Source organism: Acartia tonsa, chromosome 4 (genome assembly GCF_053477335.1).
Source record: "Acartia tonsa isolate MP-2025a chromosome 4, ASM5347733v1, whole genome shotgun sequence".
Taxonomy (NCBI): domain Eukaryota; kingdom Metazoa; phylum Arthropoda; class Copepoda; order Calanoida; family Acartiidae; genus Acartia; species Acartia tonsa.
Genome location: NC_137263.1, coordinates 30,245,029 through 30,265,010, shown reverse-complemented (window position 1 = coordinate 30,265,010; position 19,982 = coordinate 30,245,029). Strand labels below are relative to the sequence as shown.

General features: G+C 32.9%; 1 protein-coding gene across 2 annotated transcripts; it reads right to left on the bottom strand.

The window, feature by feature from the left end:
- Nucleotides 1–1,080: 1,080 nt before the first annotated feature.
- On the bottom strand, nucleotides 1,081–18,639 carry LOC145316742 (mutS protein homolog 4-like). 2 transcript variants are annotated; one of them, XM_080157458.1, is made up of 23 exons: nucleotides 17,950–18,639; nucleotides 17,236–17,372; nucleotides 13,866–13,948; nucleotides 13,342–13,427; nucleotides 12,584–12,679; nucleotides 12,042–12,167; nucleotides 11,351–11,515; nucleotides 10,909–10,961; nucleotides 10,426–10,548; nucleotides 9,094–9,450; nucleotides 8,615–8,779; nucleotides 8,167–8,208; nucleotides 6,065–6,217; nucleotides 5,558–5,626; nucleotides 5,215–5,269; nucleotides 4,446–4,548; nucleotides 4,141–4,248; nucleotides 3,770–3,834; nucleotides 3,255–3,422; nucleotides 2,661–2,733; nucleotides 2,239–2,313; nucleotides 1,971–2,060; nucleotides 1,081–1,485 (listed from the first exon to the last, which is right to left on the bottom strand). In XM_080157458.1, the coding sequence occupies exons 1-23, from the start codon at nucleotides 18,587–18,589 to the stop codon at nucleotides 1,422–1,424; spliced, it is 3,096 nt and encodes a 1,031-aa protein (XP_080013584.1). In that variant the 5' UTR covers nucleotides 18,590–18,639; the 3' UTR covers nucleotides 1,081–1,421. The 2 variants fall into 2 exon arrangements, with proteins under 2 accessions (XP_080013584.1, XP_080013585.1); XM_080157459.1 differs by lacking the exon at nucleotides 17,236–17,372 and having other exon boundaries at nucleotides 18,149–18,639.
- Nucleotides 18,640–19,982: the final 1,343 nt, after the last annotated feature.

Genomic DNA, 19,982 nt, shown 5'->3' with positions numbered 1-19,982 from the left:
CTACTACTTACTATAAAGACCGACTAGCTACAAAAATAAAAGTTAAGACACCTTCTTTATAAAGTTAAAATAAACCAAAATGATAGTTTCCCACAGAATGTGATTTCAAAGCGGAAAATTTGCTCAACCCCTTGGTGAAAACGTTATTATTTGGTACTATTAAACATTTACATGAAATTTTTAATATTGTATGCAACCGTAAAACTAGGGCTTGTCTAAAAGGTCCAAAAAAAATATTTTAACAAAATTCTATCACCCCTTTGCCTTCCTTCTCTCCTTGGACCTCCTTGTTTTTGTCCTAAATTCTGAATATATGTACATCTTTATATGTTATATATTGACGCTGTGTGTAAAGAGAAGCTCCTCTTAAAAAATATTTCTTTTTTTTATAGCTCTATCATATGTTTGTATAAGGCTAATTTACATCTTAAAATTTGCTCAATAAAATATTATTGTATTTAGATTTTGTTCAACTAGTCATTTTATAAATTATCTTATAAAATTAGATAATTGATCTTTAATTAAGGGGGGGGGGGGGGAGTTTTGACACATTTGCGTAAACAGTGAGTATAGGCTTTATCTTTGGACTGAGAGGATAGGTTATTAGGGATAAAATCATTCTTATATGATGAATTTCCCCCAGATTTAAGGTTTTTTGGATAGGCCTCCAGGTTCCGGAGCTCCAGGCCTCCAGGTTCTCTCTGTACAGGTAAAAATTAAAAAAATAATTTTTTTTCAAGAGTTAGAAGTCAACTTATGAAACAAAATATGCATTTTTTTCTTCAAATATGTGAATAACATAAAAAATATGCATATTTTGTTTCATAGGTTGACTTCTAACTCTTAAAAAAAAAAATTATTTTTTTAATTTTTACCTGTACAGAGAGGACCTGGAGGCCTGGAGCTCCGGAACCTGGAGGCCTATCCAAAAAATCTTAAATCTGGGGGAAATTCATCATATAAGAATGATTTTATCCCTAAGAACCTATCCTCTCAGTCCAAAGATAAAGCCTATACTCACTGTTTACGCAAATGTGTCAAAACTTCCCCCCCCCCCTTGTTTTTATTAAAAAATACATATTTGTCAATATTAATTTTTATTGATCAAATAAAAACAAAAGTTTATAATTATACACAAATCTTAAAGTAAATAATATTTTCAATAAAAAATTTTTAGTACAATGAAATAAAAATAGGATATATATATATAATGTTTAACAAGTAATTTTGCAGCTGGTTATTGTTATAAAATTTATATTTTAGCTGAATTTTAGTAATTTTATTACTATCGAAATATATAAAACCATGAAAAACAAATTTGGATATCGGACTTAGCTAAGAAAAACTCTCATATTTAACTGCATGAAAGTTAGTACAATGGAAGTCGATTTTAGTCCAAATAAAAAAAAATTGAGAAACATTTAATCTGATTCATCTTGGTCTCTTATTTGCCGTGTCTGTCTCAAGAAATCTTCACGAAGTAACCTAACAAATAACAGTGATGACTATGTAATAAAGTTACGAAGCTTAATTTTTAGATAAATGAAGAAAATCTTCCTTTTAAACAGTGTTTAATAGATTGAATGTGAACAGTAAAAAAGTATTCTCTTTAGCCAGTAAAAAATTTAAATTGTCTTCTTTGGTTTTAAATGATTTTTAAGGTTTATTTCAGTCTTGTACCTTTGTCGTCAACTTGAGCAGTTTAAAAAAAATCCTTATAATATTGTAACAGGATCTGTGTGTGTGTTTGTGGAGAAAAATAGAATTCTTGAATGACAATAATTTGTGAGTTCCCGAGAACTTAACCCCCCCCCCAATATTTTTTTTTTGAAAAATTAAGTTTTTCTTTGCCATACTTGAGTTGTCGTAACACTGCGGGGCTACCCAGCACCTGAACTTACTTTGATACTTAACAATAAAAAAATAAAAAATGCTACGACTATGAGAAGCAACTCCTGAGTTCTACTAACCTTAAATTTTGAATTAGTTGACTCCGAGTCAGCCCTTGCCTGCACATCTGGCGAATTGATCTCAACAAATTGATGCAACTTTCATCTACCCTAAAAATTCAAAAACTGTAAAACTTAAGCAGTCTTGCCCCCTCCCCCCTTCCTAATTTTATATTTTCAAAATAAAACATAAAGCATCAAAACAGATCTAGATAACAATTGTCAAGATTAAGGGCATTTAAAGAAAATTATATTATGCACATGAATTCAAATAGTTTATTATATTAACCTATCTCTTGGACTAATAACAGCCTGAGTGAGATTAACTCTTGGAAGAAACTGCCTGGCCATCTCGATAACATTTCTAAATATTCATTTTTATATTTAATTCAGTTTAAGAAACATAAATTTGGTTTTTATCTTTTTTCATACTAGCTTACAAAGGCCACAAAGAGCACTGGAGTGAAGGGAGGGGGTCGATCTTCATTTTTTACTTTTGAAAAAAGGCCAAGGGTGGGGGGTCATTCCCTCAAAGAAGCTTCACTTCAAAGAAGAACCATGTCAGTTCGACGTTTAGCTAACTTCGTGGTACTTTTCTATAAGGATTAAAATGAACTGGCTGTCAGAATTTAATGATGTCCAAATGTCGATCCCATCTAGCGTCTTGACCCCTTGCTGGACTGGACATACAATGATTCTATACAAATATACCTGTCCAAGTTTGTGCTGGCAGCTAGTTCTATTCCATAATTGTCCTTCGGGCCAGGTTCTTTAGTTCCTTTCACTTAAAATATACAAAATTAAACTTGGACAGACAAGGACAATTTTGTCCATAAAAGCGTACCACCTACCATCTTTTTGTATCTAAATTATTTTTTCAGAGCAAATGCAATAATACAAAGACTAAAAATCAGGGTTTTCGCTTCGACGGGTACCCGCATAAAAAAGTTTTTTTCAATAAAGCTTTCTAATGGTCTTGGTTTTATTTAGAAATAATAGTTTTTTACCCCCTTTTTTCAATAAACTAATATAACTACCGACATTACAACGCCTTACCCTACTATCTTAATATAGAATATAACCACAAACCCACAAAAAAAACAGGTTTCGGTTACGGGATAACAACCCTGCAAAAAGTTAAAATACATAAGTTAATATCTTTTCTCGTATTTATTCGAATCCGGTGGATAGGAACCGGTTCTCATCCATACGAAAAAACTATGTCCAGCTTTCTACGAATATATCCACGAAAGCTGTTTATAATACGATGCGAAAAATAACTAATACAATATTTTAAATATTTACCAAGCATATGAGCAAAGGATTCTTCTTGTCCGTCCACAGAACTGAGAAAATGATAATTAGAAACAGTTGGATAGAGTCTCGCCAGCTGTGGAATCAATTGAAAGTGTGTGGCTAGGAAAACAAATGCCTCGCCCCGTAGCAATTCTTCACAAACAGCCCAACAAACTCCTTGATAAAAACATGGATTAAATATTATAAGAAAACCTTTGGTGATTTTTTTTAATTAAAAGAGATTTTTAGATGGACATGTCAAATTGACTTTGATAAAATAAACCATACCAACAATATTTTGGACTTTTTCTTTACAGTTGTAAAGTCAAAAACATGAAAGCTCCAATTTGTGAGAATCATATGAAAATTATAATAAATTATCATTAAAAAGTTGGATCACATAAAATAACTTTAAAAAGAAATTTAGAAAATAACATTCAATTTTAATCACACTATAAAATTAAATGGAAAAGCTAAAACGTGAATTTGTGCTATTCATTTGTTATTAGTCTTAATTTTGGTACCTGATCCTTCCTCTACAGATGTACCTCTGCCGAGCTCATCAATAATTATCAGTGATAGGTCAGACCTAAACAAATAGAGACAATCACGTTCTTAATAAGCGCAGCAATAACAAGGTTACATTCTTGTTGATAGAAACCTTTATTAAAAATTGATACCTAATAAATGGAAATAGAAATAATATAAAATTTCTAGCTTATAGTTCACTGTTTATAAGTTATCATTTTAAATACCTATGATTTCCTTGTGGTGCCTGATTCTTAAATAAATTATAAATTAAACGAACCGTCTCTATCATAGTATTGCAAAAGACAATATGGACATGAAATTAAATCCTAAAACTAATCTAGTTACGTTTCCACCGTCAACTAACCTTCCCTCAATCATATGAGCAACTTCTTTCATTTCCAACATAAATGTAGATGAATTCGTCTCAATACTATCTCGGTTAGATACACGAGAAAATATTCGATCGGGGATTCTGAAAATAAACAGGTAAAACAAACATTTTGATGTTGAAAATATCTAGGTAATAAAAACATATTTCATTAGGTATTTACTTTTGGAAGTCTGAATACAAACTTATCAACCCCTACACCCCCCAAAAGATCATTATCATCTTAATTTATGTTAGGATTAACTAATGTATCTTTAGAAAATTCGAATGAAGTAAAATACCTAATGACAGCTTGCGAAGCTGGAACGAAGCAACCAATCTGGGCCATAATACAGATTAATACTACCTTCCTTAGATATGTAGATTTACCACTCATATTTGGACCTTTATAGAATAAAGTTTGTATATAGTTTTTATTTGTATTCTTGACTTATGTAAAACGTTTAATGTGTCATACACAACAAGATCGCATCATCCTATTAAATAAAACAGAACGGTTTTCCGTTAGATTTCGCTAGCGACTGAAAAGATTGAGTTCTCCTTTTTTGAAGAAGCTTATAATAGATCCCGAGAAGGTTTTAGAATATTTTATTATTGAATATTACGTGTAATCTCAAAACCATTACACACATCAACAAAAAAAATTGTAAAATTTTGTAAACGTAAGGATAAATAGGTAAAGCTATATTAAACACTAGCGGCTACGCCCCTAGAGGCCTCTAGGGGCACTTGAGGAGGAGAGAGTCGAATTTAATAATTCAATTTCTTATTTTAGATTTTAAAAGAAAAAGTAAAAAAAATTACGTTTGATGTTTGTTTTTCGTTGAACTCTCTTTCTAAAATTGAGAAATTTAAAAAAAATTTAATTTCTCTAGGGAGGGTGGTGGTACCCTCCCCCAAAATTGTTATAAACCTTCCCGGGACATATGAGAATCTACCCTGTTAAGGAGAACCCGATCGGTTCAGCGGTTAGCGAGATCCTTCGGTACAAACACACAAACACACAGACACACAAACATCCTGTTACTTTATTATAAGGAAAAATATGACCTGTTAATATGACCATTCTATTATCAATATCAGCGACAATGTCATTTGGAACAACCTTACAAAAAGTTCAGATAATATATAAAAAAAATTATTATTTCTTCGATAATACCTATACGTCGAAAATTCAAAAAAAATCAAAATTTTAGCACAAATTTATGAGATATTACATTTCTTTCCAATAGATTTATCGTGGATTGATTTTCGTATTTATTTGTGTGGTGCGGCAGGATACACTCGAAGTATTATTTTTGAGTGGTGAAACCATATTGTCATATACTATTTTATCTTTTCGTGCAAAGGTCGTATTTTGTCTAGTTTTAAATTTTAATATTAACATAATTACCTCAGGTTGTATAGTTTCTAGAATAGGATGTCTGGCAGCGCGTACTATCATACTAGATCCAAACTCTGGCTAAAAGTATTGTTGATATCAAAATATATATTTTTAAGTAGGTAAAAAAATTCAAATTAGAACGATGTCTGTCTGTCCGTTTGTCTGAAGATTTAGATCTTAGTAACCTCTAGCCGATAGGCCCTACTCATCAGGCAATGGAAACTAGTCCTGTGGTGAGTTTAAACTAATTTGTTTTCGGGTGTGACACCACCGCCCTATCCAAACCCAAAAAATGACATCTCACAAATACATCATAAAATGTGTAGCAACTTTCCTTAATTTCTCCCCTCATAAAGTGTAATAAAAGTACCCAAAGTTTTAGACCAATAATGGAGAGAACATGTTCAAAAACGTTAGTCACCAATATTATTTAGAGTTCAATATTCCTACCTTCCCATTGGGAATACAATTTGATAGTTATGTATTTATTAAGAAAAGTATGAAATATACACAAACCTTAACATAATCCGAGCCACAGGAGACAGTAGCAAGAGCTGTGATGACATCCAGATGTGATATGGTTTCACTCACTTGATACAGGAACCAGATGTACTCCCTCACCTCACTCAAAACCTCCTCCAGGATGGTGTCAGATATCAGAGTGATCTCCTAGAGCAAAAAGTTCAACATCCTAACTTTAACTTGAATAAGAATTGGACTTCGAAAACGAGATCTAAAGAAATTTAAATAAAGAAACTTTCTTATTAGTTTGGACATCTCTCCAAGATAATAAAAAAATAGATTACTATCAAATGCCACGAGAAAGTTAAACTGACAAAAAATAGTTTATTTAAATCTGCTGAAATTACCAAATAAATATTCAAATTTATTCAGTTGTTCTTTACAGTTTGAAAATAATCAAATAAAAAAGGTTTGAGAAAAAACCAGGGGTGTATATTCTGCAAAACTATGTGGTTGGGGGGGAAAAAATGCAAAAATTAAGAGAACTGAAAACAATTATTTTCCATTTTTTGTCCCCTCCTTTGTGTAAAAAGCTAAAACAATATGCAAGAGGGGGATAACATGAATAAAATTAAGAGTTCTGTAAATATTTCCATTTTTTTCCCTTTCCTTGCTAGAAAAAACCAGTAGGGGAAAAAAATTTATCTTCTGCAGAAGGTTAAAGGGTTAAAAATATACTTGAAAAATTAAAAAAAAAACTAAAGAACTGTAAAAAAAAATTGAACCTGAACAGTCATCAAATGATCAAATCAAAGTACAAAGCAAAATCAGCTGTTCGATATACAAAGCCTATTAGTCATAAAAGTATATAGCAAAGATACAAACAGCTGCTTCCTTCATAAGTCATAAAGTCACAGAATATCTACATTATCTACAAGGACGTCACTCCGGCCCTGCAGCGTAGTGTAGTGTATCTTTTGTAAACAACTTTTGTCAATGCGATATTTTGCCCAAATCCCGACAAAATTAATCCTTTTAGTAGGTGTTAAAAACATCATATCTTTGGTCTTATTAAAGATAAATTAATAATTTTTTTTGCATAAATAATTTAATTATGGCCTCATTTATTGTTTTTTATAAAAAAAAATAATATTTAATTTTTTTTAGGGCAATTGGAAGTCCTTAAATATAAGGTATTTTTGAGCGGTTACTATTAGCCCAAAAATAGTGCTACCATTATACGCAGAAAAACGCGGCAACAAGACATGCTTAATAATGAGTGTGCAAAATTTCATTAGATTTTATCCGTGGGAAGTTCACCCCATCTCACCCCGTATGAGGCATACTTTTTCTTACCGTTTCGGTTTTCCCCCCCTGGCGGCTTGGGGGTGGGCAATATTTTTAAAATTTAAACCAAATGTTTTAGACATTTTTAAGACCTTTCCAAAACATATTTTAGATTTCTTGTAACTCAAGTAATACTTGCACTTCAAATTTTCAAATTTTTTAGCAATGTGTCTGAATTTCTACCTCCCTGCGTTGAGTAAAACAATACGATTTTTTTATCAAAAATTTGCATATCTTGGTAAAACAACAGTAGAATTGATGAAATAAATTATATTTTTAAATTTTCCTATTAAAATACATGCAATCCCATTTCGAAAAAGGAAAAAAATAAGTCATAACTCCTAAAAATAAAAAAGTTATCACAGTTTTAACTGTTAAGGTCGAGATTTTTAAACTGTTAAGGTCGAGATTTTTAAGCCATAGATACGCTAGGGCCACTGTGACGTGCGAGTGTCATCTTATTTGTCTATGTTACGTGTCAATAATGGGGTGTATCACAGAATTCTAATTCAAGTTATGCTTTCAGAATTCAAGCTTCTAATAATGACAAGGTGAGTGAGTTTTGTCATAATCTAATGAAGCTGTAAAAAGCAGCACTTTAAATCAATTTTCAAAAAAATATAAATTTTCATTTCAAACTCCACTATGTGATTCCAGGAATAAGATATAGCCAACAAACGAAATATAAATAAAAAATAATATTTGGGGGACATATGGTAAGGTCGTCAATGTGTTGCACCCCCAACGACAACTGAAAATACGTATAAGTTTCGTTATTTAAAAAAGTTATTTTCGTTGTTATGATTTACCTTCATAATGTTCTGTATAATTTGATCTTTGAGAGACACAAACTAAAATCAAATTAAATTTAAATGAATAAAATATCATTTCTTATTTCTTATCTTTAGATATTTGAATGGTCGTGTTAGATTTAGAAGGATTATTTTGTATTCATATGTAAAAATTAATAGTAATAAAAAGTTTTTTTAAGAAAAGATTAGTACTTGCGAGTGCTATGGAAAAATATAACCAGCGTGTCGTCTTAATAGAACGACTGAAAATACATAATATAACCATATTACATTTAAAAAATAAGATGAAATCACAAAGAACCGACAACTTTTTAACCTAGAAAAGACAGAAACCAGCTATTTGTGTAAATGTAGTTAAAATTTGTAACGGAGTAGGTCAGGAAAGTGGCCTTAAACCAACCCAAGGCAAAGGACTATTAAAAAAAGAAGTTTTAAAAAGCATTACCTCGGTAGTAAAAGTAAAGCTATTCTTATTTTTCTGAACTCTTTGAAAGTATTTAGGAATATTATCATCAAGCTTTTTCCCTTTCTCCTTGGTAACACTCAGGTAGAATCCTTTGTTTGCTGAATACATTAGTCTCACTGGCATATTATATTCATCCTCCAATTCCTAAATAAAATAAAGATTTTGGTAGCTTGACAAAGTGTCTCAAAAATCAGCCATGTGACGTCATAAAAATGAGAGAGATGAGAGGAACAGTGGGAAAGAAAATCTCTTAAAAAGTAATGGATATTGTTAATCCCTCATTTTTATGACGTCACAAGGCTGATTTTTTGAGACACTTTGTCCAGTTACAGATTTTATATATTTTATTTTTTAAATTTTTAACCATTAAAATACTTTTTACTTGAGTCAATGAGTACCTACCTACTGAGTTAAAAATATAATGAATCCATAAAATAACTAAGAAAAATAAAAATGACCTTTGTGTGAGTCTCTAGATCATCAATATTCTCACACATGGCAGCTCTGTCCATATCCAGCAACGGATTCACATTTTCTTTGACAACCATGCTCCGAGCAAATTTTAGGTTTGACGCCCCTTTCTTCTGTTGATAATAACAATTTTTATTGATCACTAAATCCATCATCTCTAGCAATAATGAGCAGTCAGGGGCGTGTTTAGTCATCAATTCCCTGGCCGCGGACAAAATCTTGGATTTAACATCCGCCAACAGGTTGCTGAGCGGTTCCATGTATTCCAGAATACCTTTCAGGCAAATAACTTTGTCCATTTTCTTCTCCAACCAGATGGGGCTCTTGCTTGATTGATCTGGAAGCTTAAAAAGGCAGGTTAGTTAAAATCATACTCTACTCAACTCAACAGGGAAGATAGCTACTGGTCCAGCGGTGGCTTTAAGCTATTTTCTTTGCAGGAAGGACACCTCCACCCTCCCAAAAATGGAAAAAAGGGGGGGGGAAGTTTTGACACATTTGCGTAAACAGGGAGTATAGGCTTTATCTTTGGACTGAGAGTATAGGTTATTAGGGATAAAATCATTCTTATATGATGAATTTTCCCAAGTTTTAAGATTTTTTGGATAGGCCTCCAGGTTCCGGAGCTCCAGGCCTCCAGGTCCTCTCTGTACAGGTAAAAATGAAAGTTTTTTTTTTTTTTGAAGAGTTAGAAGTCAACTTATGAAACAAAATATGCGTTTTTTTCTTCAAATATGTGAATAACATTCAAAAATATGCATATTTTGTTTCATAGGTTGACTTCTAACTCTTCAAAAAAAAAATTTTTTTTTTTAATTTTTACCTGTACAGAGAGGACCTGGAGGCCTGGAGCTCCGGAACCTGGAGGCCTATCCAAAAAATCTTAAAACTTGGGAAAATTCATCATATAAGAATGATTTTATGTCTAATAACCTATCCTCTCAGTCCAAAGATAAAGCCTATACTCCCTGTTTACGCAAATGTGTCAAAACTTCCCCCCCCCTTATGCCCCAAAAATAATTTTAAAAATATCTTATTTTTTAAAAATATTTTTCTTTTATGAACATGTAATAATAATATTGGATAGTGTTGCTTAATTGCTTCCTATCAGATCAAGAGATGAACCTGAAAAATGGATATAGAGTTCGTGGATATTGTGAGAGATTCTCGCATACCCTGATAAAATAATTCTACAAGCTGGCTAATACAACGACACCACCACCCCTGAACAGTGAGGAACGTATTAACCAATAATTGAGGACTACATTGACGACAAAAATTACCCTGTCACAAATATCCACGTACTCAAATTCCCTTACCTGAACACAGAGCGAGAGTATAAGCTCAATATCCTGAAACCTTGGTAGAGCATTCTTCAATACTTGATGTAGCTGTGGGTTCTCTACTAGCTCACTTACAGCTTCTAGACGGTCTTCTGTCATCTTATGAAATGTATATTGTATGATATTCTCAATACATCAATCAGAAAACTAATTTGATTAACACACACACATATGTTCTACATCTTTGACAGATAAGATTACCAAATCCTTTTACCTAAAATTTTAAATCTGACAAAAAATGGCCAAAATACGAAAAATTTGATACAGACCGAAACACATACCTACATACATACTACTATAAATATAAAAATCTAAATTCAGATGAACATTGGCAAAAGAGGAGTGTTCTTTTTTAAACTCGTGAAACATAGCCAAACTTTTAGAAAATCACTATTTTAGAGAACTTAGGGCAATACAAATGACGAGAACCTGTTTTGAATTTTTATAAAAAAAAAGAACCTGCTGGTCACTTGGAGGTTGGAATAAGTTGGACCTTAGCAACCTCGTTCCTCCTTAAGATAAGAATAAATATCAATCCAAGATAATTATCATTTACATTCTAAAACTAATGCCAATACAAGAAAAGTAAAAAAAAATCGACATATTTCAGTCATCTGTATGTAATATATTATATAAACAAGTAGATTTCTTGGTTGTCAATCTTGCTAGCCATTAAAATGATAAAGTTTTCCATTCTTATGGAAACTTAATACAATATTAGTAAGCTATTTTTCTACCCCCTTTCTCTTCCTTCAAATACTAAGACCCTTATTGTAAGGGGCGACACCTCAAAGAATTCAAATATTATTATAAATATCCATACTTTTTTATGGTCATGGATTTGATATAATTGAAGTACAAAAGTTTAACAGGGATGTTGACACAAAATTACAGGTTTTACCTCTAGTTGTACATTTGTTGAGACAACCAAACAGAGAAAACTTGGATTTTTGATCTCCGATACTTGTGATGAGCTCAATGTGTTCAGCAGTCAGAGGGTCAATAGTCGTACACAACTGGGCAGATTCGTACACAACTCTCAGAGAGTAAGCATGAAATCGAATTCCTTGAAAAAAAAAACATTTTTCCAATAAGCATGAAATCGAGTTTCTTGAAATAAAACAATTCTCCAATTTCTAAATACGTTTGACAAAATACATTTTTAATTTTGAAACATTGAAGATTCTACTAACAATCTCCTTGTTTAAGCCCTTTTTACAGAATGACTTTGATATTTGACAAAAGTTGCTAAATTTTTAAATTTAGGTATAGGTAAATAAACATTAAACATAGATAGGTGGTTCCTCTCAAATTGCCTAGTCAAGAACACCCCTTATTTTGACATACTTTGATAATAAAAGTAATGGCAGCGGTTGTTATTTTTTTTGTGCGTCTGTGTTCACTTTTGATCTGATTAGGTCCTCAGGGTTAGGCCTCCAAGCAGAGATTAGGCATAAAGAAAAAACGCCCCCCCCCCCCCTTATTTAAAAGATAAAGAGAATGAGGTTTTTTGCTCGTTATGCTCCTACACAATAGCTCTTTCAGGAGGTAAAATTTGTATAATTTCATACAAAAGGGGATACTGTATTTACCTTCAGAAAATTGCAGATATTGAATAAGCGCAGCTGTAGCGGCCAGGGCATAATATTTGTTCTGATAGTGGAGCTCCACGCTAGTTCCGCTCTCTGTAGATCCCAAACTTTGAAGCAAGCTCAATCCTATATTTCAAATGAACATATTTATGTATATAAAACTGATGATATAATCAACTATAAGTAATCTGACCTGAAATGAAAGAAATAATCATGGATGGATTGATAAAAAAATATATAATAAACAACAGTACCGTCAGCATTACCAAAATTTATAACACTAGCTTTTTGTCGGGAATGTTTTCAGATTTGAGTCTAAATCGCACTTTATCATACTATAGATACTCATTATCAAGCACAGTTGACACTCCCAGACAAAGGTCATGCAACCACATATGTTGTCCTAGCTACAGGTGTTATTTCTTTTAATACCAAGGCCGTAAAGCAAATTAATTTAAACACATTAGATTGGTGGCAGAGCTTTGGAGGCAATACAGGTTAAACAAAGATTACTAAATAGCAAGAAAATGAAGTTGTGTAACCTTTCTTGTCATCAAAATGTTTTCTTTGAACTCTATGAATGGTCGTTCCAGGAAGAAATTTGTTCACTTCTTTAGATAACTTACAACGAGACTCTCCTGAACATAAATAAAAGTTGTATGCACATAATAAGTAAATAAATATTTTCATGTTGTGCATAAATGAAAAAACTTTAGTCTTTTATACTTCTGTAAATATGATTAAAGGAAATTATTTAGTTACCCTGATTTAGTTATGCATAATCTTACAATATGAAGTGCCATTATTACGATAGCAAAGTCTGAACTTTATTGGACGTACGTTTGTTGGTTGATTGGCATATGTGCCTCACTTATGTAGCTGCTTTAAATAGACAACTGACCCCATTTTTCGTCAAAATTAAAAAAGGAATTTGTGCAGACAGAAGTTTTGTTTACATTTTGTTATGTACTAGATACGTGCGACAAAATTTTAGACGAATTTATTCGACGATATATTTTTTAGAAAGCTAACTTTATTTTTAAAAATTTATAACTAACTTAATATATGTTTCATATGCTTCACATTATCGAGGGAAGAATTTTCTACACGAATTAATTTCCTCAGGAAAAGCTTACTCCTAAAATATGCGACAAAATATGTACACAATTTCAACCAATGATATCTCATGTATGTTCCTTTAGTATTTCCTATTGGTGGAATCAGACAGTATGTCTCGTATCTCTATCTTGCGGTACTAAAACTTCTAAATTTGTTGAAAATACAACGATTAAAGTTTCACCTGAACCATCAGATTTTCTGGCAAATATAGTATCGGCTGGCATAATTATCTCAACTGGATTTAGTGACATCAGTTTACTAAGAGACCTGAACAAAAACAAGGATGACAACGTCCATAAGTAGCAATGCCCAAAAAATCATGGATGAATAAAACGGAAGAATAAGTAGATTCTATAAGGGATGCTTATTGGTTTACGCAATCTTAACACAACAAATAACAGTCTTGAATGGGATCCAAGAAAAGCACATTTCCCCCATACCGCTACAGCAAACGGACAAAGTGAATTATAGAGTAGCTTCGCTACCTAAAAGACCTTACAAAAATGGGTTTAAGCATTTCCCTTTCTCTGTTCTATTAATGTCACTAGCAGCAATATTTACACTTATTAACTTCTTTAGTAGTACCTAACGTGTTTTGAGCCCAGATACTAACCCAATACCTTCCCGACAACACACAAAACGTTCAAAGTAATAATTGCGGACAAATTTAAGAATAAAAACACATGAATTTAACTTGTTTTCCACCTTGGATATGTGGGAGAATCTGACAACTGACAAAGTATCAACACAGGATTGGAAATCTGGAAGGCTGCAATACCAACTTCACCCTAAAAAGTAAATGTATGGACAATGACATAAATAAGGGGGGGGGGGGTAAGTTTTGCCACTTTCGCGTAATCAGTGTTGTGTGGGCTAGGTATTGATCTGAGATTATAGGTTATTTAGGATAAAAGTTTACTTTTGGGTAGTAGTTCACGGAAATTTAATCATTTTTTGAATAGGTCTCCAGGTTCAGGTGCTGCAGGCTGGAAGGTCGTTTCTGGACAGGTAAAAAAAAATTAAAAATTTAGTTTGAAGAGTTAGAGAGCAACTTATAAAACAAAATATGCTTCTTTTTGAATGTTATTAACATATCTGCAAAAAAAATTAAAATCGGCTTCCAGGTTCAGGTGCTGCATGCCTCCAGTACACTCTGGACAGGTAAAAATCAAAATTTCTTATTTGAAGAGTTACAGGTACACTTATTAAACTAAATATGCATCTTTTTAGATGTTATCATTATATTTGCAGAAAAATTTAAAATCGGCCTCCAGGTTCAGGTGCTGCAGGCCTCCAGGTACACTCTGGACAGGTAAAAAATAAAATTTCTTATTTGAAGAGTTAGAGGTACACTTATAAAACCAAATATGCGTGTTTTTGGATGTTATCATCATATTTGCAGAAAAATTTAAAATCGGCTTCCAGGTTCAGGTGCTGCAGGCCTCCAGGTACACTCTGGACAGGTAAAAATTAAAATTTCTTATTTGAAGAGTTACAGGTACACTCATAAAACAAAATATGCATCTTTTTGGATGTTATCATCATATTTGCAGAAAAATTTAAAATCGGCCTCCAGGTTCAGGTGCTGCAGGCCTCCAGGTACACTCTGGACAGGTAAAAAATAAAATTTTTTATTTGAAGAGTTACAGGTGCACTTATTAAACTAAATATGCATCTTTTTGGATGTTATCATCATATTTGCAGAAAAATTTAAAATCGGCTTCCAGGTTCAGGTGCTGCAGGCCTCCAGGTACACTCTGGACAGGTAAAAATTAAAATTTCTTATTTGAAGTGTTACAGGTACACTTATAAAACAAAATATGCATCTTTTTGGATGTTATCATCATATTTGCAGAAAAATTTTAAATCGGCCTCCAGGTTCAGGTGCTGCAGGCCTCCAGGTACACTCTGGACAGGTAAAACTTAAAATTTCTTATTTAGGTATTTTTTTGATATTAGAGGAAAGGTTTCTAAATAGAAAATTGTTAAAATATAATAAAATAGCAAAATATATCAAGTAAACCTTTTCCAGGAGCCTGCAGGATAGCTAATAATCTTAATACATAATTTTTGAATTTAGAGAAAAGGTTATAAAATAGAAAATGGTTAAATATCATTATCAAATACAATACATATTATTTAATGTCCCTAGATGTGCTTTAGACACGCTCAAGGTGGCCTCCATGCTCAATTTTTTATTTAAGTTTCTTATCTTTTTCTATATACTATACCTTCCTTTACACATTTAATTTACCGGTCCAGCAGGCCCCTGGAGGCCATCTAGAGCCTGTCTGGAACACATTTCGAAGCCTTAAATACTATATTATACTAAATTATTATAATTTAGCCATTTTCTTTTTAGAAACCATTCCTCTAAATTCAAAAATAACCATTTAGGCTTTTTTAACTGGCTAGCGACAACCAGCAGTCAACAGGATCCAGGTAAGGTGTCCATATCAAAAGTATCAAAAAAATATTTGGTTTAATAAGTGTACCTCTAATTCTTTAAATAAGAGATTATAAATTTTAACTGTTCAGAGTGGACCTGGAGGCCTGCATCACCTGAACCTGGAGGCCGATTGTCAATTTATCTTTAAATATGATAATAACATCCAAAATTACGCATATTTAGTTTTATAAGTGTACCTCTAACTCTTTAAATAAGAAATTATTATTTTTACCTGTTTAGACTGGACCTGGAGGCCTGCAGCACCTGTACCCGGAGGCCGATTTTAATTTTAACTGCAAATATGATGATAACATCCAAAAAGATGCATATTTGGTTTAATAAATGTACCTGTAACTCTTCAAATAAGAAATTTTAATTTTTACCTATCCAGAGTGTTCCTGGAGGCCTGCAGCACCTGAACCTGGAGGCCAATTGTCATTTTTTCTTCAAATATGGTAATAACATCCAAAAAGATGCATATTTGGTTTAATAAGTGTACCTGTAACTCTTCAAAAAAAAATTTTAATTTTTACCTGTCTCGAGTGTACCTGGAGGCCTGCAGCACCTGAACCTGGAGGCCGATTTTAAATTTTTCTGCAAATATGATGATAACATCCAAAAAGATGCATATTTTGTTTTATGAGTGTACCTGTAACTATTCAAATAAGAAATTTTGATTTTTACCTGTCCAGAGTGTACCTGGAGGCCTGCAGCACCTGAACCTGGAGGCCGATTTTAAATTATTCTGCAAATATGATGATAACATCCAAAAAAATGCATATTTTGTTTTATAAGTGTACCTCTAACTCTTCAAATAAGAAATTTTATTTTTTACCTGTCCAGAGTGAACCTGGAGGCCTGCAGCACCTGAACCTGGAGGCCGATTGTCATTTTTCTGCAAATATGGTAATAACATCCAAAAACACGCATATTTGGTTTTATAAGTTTACCTCTAACTCTTCAAATAAAATTTTTTAATTTTTACCTGTCCAGAGTGTACCTGGAGGCCTGAAGCACCTGAACCTGGAGGCCGATTTTAATTTTTTCTGCAGATATGTTAATAACATTTAAAAAGAAGCATAGTTTGGTTGGTAAGTTGCTCTCTAACTCTTCAAACAAAATTTTTTAAATTTTTTTACCTGTCCAGAAACGACCTTCCAGCCTGCAGCACCTGAACCTGGAGACCTATTCAAAAAATGATTAAATTTCCGTGAACTACTACCCAAAAGTAAACTTTTATCCCAAATAACCTATAATCTCAGATCAATACCTAGCCCACACAACACTGATTACGCGAAAGTGGCAAAACTTACCCCCCCCTTATGGCAGACGTTACAATCAAAGTACAAGTACCTGTGATAAAAAATGACTGAAAAGAAAAACCCTCCCCTCCAAAGTATTACATCCCTAGCTGTTTATTTGATCAATTACATGCACCTTGACTTTAGAAAAGTGTTCGAAATTTATTGTGTGTCTTCGAACACAACCAAAATATGCTAAAAATATGACATCACTATTCCTTTTCTCTCTTTAAAACTATCTACTTTGGTCCTCGTTTAAGAAGAGAAACATATAAACTTTAGAAAACATATCAATTCGGATTTGAAAGCATAAAAATAGCCTCACCTTTGCCGTACCCCTGCCCTCAACCAGGCTGACAATTAGGTCAGGTTCTGGTAGATTTATACTTGTGTTTCTACTTGACATAGACCTTCGGGAAGAGTTTAGTCGACCTGATTCGTTTCCACGGTTTTCATGGAAATCTAAAACGTTCATTTTTATTTAGGAGGGTAGTGGAGGTACTAATATTCTCCAAACCTCCGAAATCAAAAGCCTATATTACTAAAAGGAAAAATACCAAGCTAATTTATAGTTTGAACCAGCGTTTCGGAGCCGTTTGATTTTAGTGCGGCTTCGGCTCCGCGGAACCGTATCTGGAAATACGGCTCCGGATCCGACTCCAACCTAAAATCAAGAAAAACTCGACATATTTTTTTTCCCTATAAAAAAATATTTTTTATTTTTGAATTTTGAAGGTTTTAAAAGTTCAATTTTTGATAAAAATGGACTTTAAAGGGCATTTGCACATGACAAAACAGAGTTACCAAACTATAATTTGTAATAAAAATCTCTTTATTTATCTAGTCCGGAGCCGGAGCCGTTTTTAACTAAAAATACGGCTCCGGCTCCACGGCTCCCGGCTTCGAAACACTGGTTTAAACATTAAAAGAATTCAATAAAAAAGACCATAATATTTCGTATTTGGAAAAGAAAAATAGAAATTAAAAAGATATCAAAACTCAAATTCTTAGTAAATATCAAGTTTAAATAAACGCTTACCTAACTTTCTGGTGGCGGGGGCTTTTAGTGCCTTCAATTTGAGTGAAAACTCCCTTAGTTTTCGGGCTGTCCCAGGATCCAGAACATTCTTTCTGTTACTACCTTCTGAGTCCACAGATGAAACAGGCGCAGCCTTTTGCCTGCTACCAGTACCAAACTCATCTAATGACAAGTCCAAAACATCTGACTGAATTCTGACCTGCTCTTTGTTACTGCTGGCAGGCCCACTTGTCCGCCCAAGAAAAGTAGGTATATGCCGCTGTGGCCTGGAAGGTTTCTTTTGAGTTGAAGGAGTGCAGAAATCTTGGTGATCTCTACTGGCTGTATGTGAGCCTGGCAACGTCCATTGGTAGGCTGACGAACTATTTATCTCATTATGTTTTGATACATTTACATCTTCAACAAAAGATGCAGTTTGTTTTCCATTATTTTTAGGCGATTTTTTGCTGTTAAAGGCTAGGGCTGAAGACATACCCTTCAGAGATTTAGGTTCTTCTATATTAGCCATAAAACCAGATGCATCGTTACCATCACTAGCATCTTCCAAATATGATTGAAGATTTTGCGCAGTGTTAAGTGCAGAGTTTCTTGTAGGGAAGCTTCCTACCCCAGAGCAACTGGCCTCGCTTTCTTGCGACATTTTGTTTTAATTCATCTACAATATCAGATAATGAAATAAATACTGTATGTAACTAGAATAATTTTCACTAGGAAGAGGAGTATACAATACACGAATATTACAGTATGGTTAACATGCTATTATGAAGTCTACATAGGTTTCCGTTACCCAGTAATTTGTGAAGAAATTTAAATACCTACTGGAACAAACTTTAAAAAAAACTAATTGCGTCAAAATATAACAGGGGTGTATACTCTGCACAAGATTTATTTTTTTTCCCCGGCGACAATTTTTTTATTTTTTACCCCCCCTAGTTTTTTATCACCAAGTAGGGGAGGAAATGGAAAAATATTTAAAGAACTCTATATTTATTTATTTTTTCCCTTCTACCACACATTTTTTAAAGTTTTTTTTCACCAAGGAGGGGAAAAAATGGAAAAAATGTTTTCAGTTTTCTTAATTTTTACATTTTTTTCCCTCCAACCACTTATTCCCCCCCCCCCCCCTAAGCCGGGGATCCCTTGTAGAATATACACCCCTGAAATATAATCAAATGCTTTGTAGACTTAACGTTTCTTTATTTGTATATAAATAGTATTTTTATAGCATTCATAATATATTATATACATATCAAATTAAGGTACCCGGACAAAAATCAGCCATGTGACGTCATAAAAATGAGGGTTTATCTATCTCTTTTGGGGGTTTCTTTCCCCAATTCTCTCGTCTCCCTTATTTTTATGACGTCACATGTCTGATTTTTGAGACACTTATCCGGTTACAAATTAGGTGTTACTATAGTACAATACTTTAATTTTCACTAGCGGCTGCGCCCCTAGCACCTAAGGGCTCTATATTCGAAGGGACTTGGAAGGGCAGAAAATTTCAAAAAAAAACATGACCATACTTTATTTATACAAAAAAAACACCTGAAACCATCCGAGGACCCATAAGATTCACTGTAAAGGAGGACCATATTGGTTCAGCAGCTAGCGAGATCCTTCGCTACAGACAAAAAAAAGTTTACTTCTTTATATAGGATGATGAGAAATTCTCTCTTGTTTTAAATTTTCAAAAATGGTATTATTTATCAAAGAATATAAAATACATTCGACAAATAAAATAAATTACACCAAAATGAAATAGTTAAATAATATAAGAAAAACGGAGCCAAAAAAATATGTAAGTATATTGAAAATCAAACCCAATACCACCCCATGATAGCTTGCAACAAAAAAAATACAAACTTAACTGGAACATTTTAATTAATGGAAAAACGACTACTATACACATAAAAAGATTTGCATGTTTTAAAATGGTTATTAACTAAGCAACGGTCATAGTATTACAATAAGAATAAATAGAGGTTTAAATGAAATAAAACGTTACATAATATTTGCAGTCGTTTAGGCAC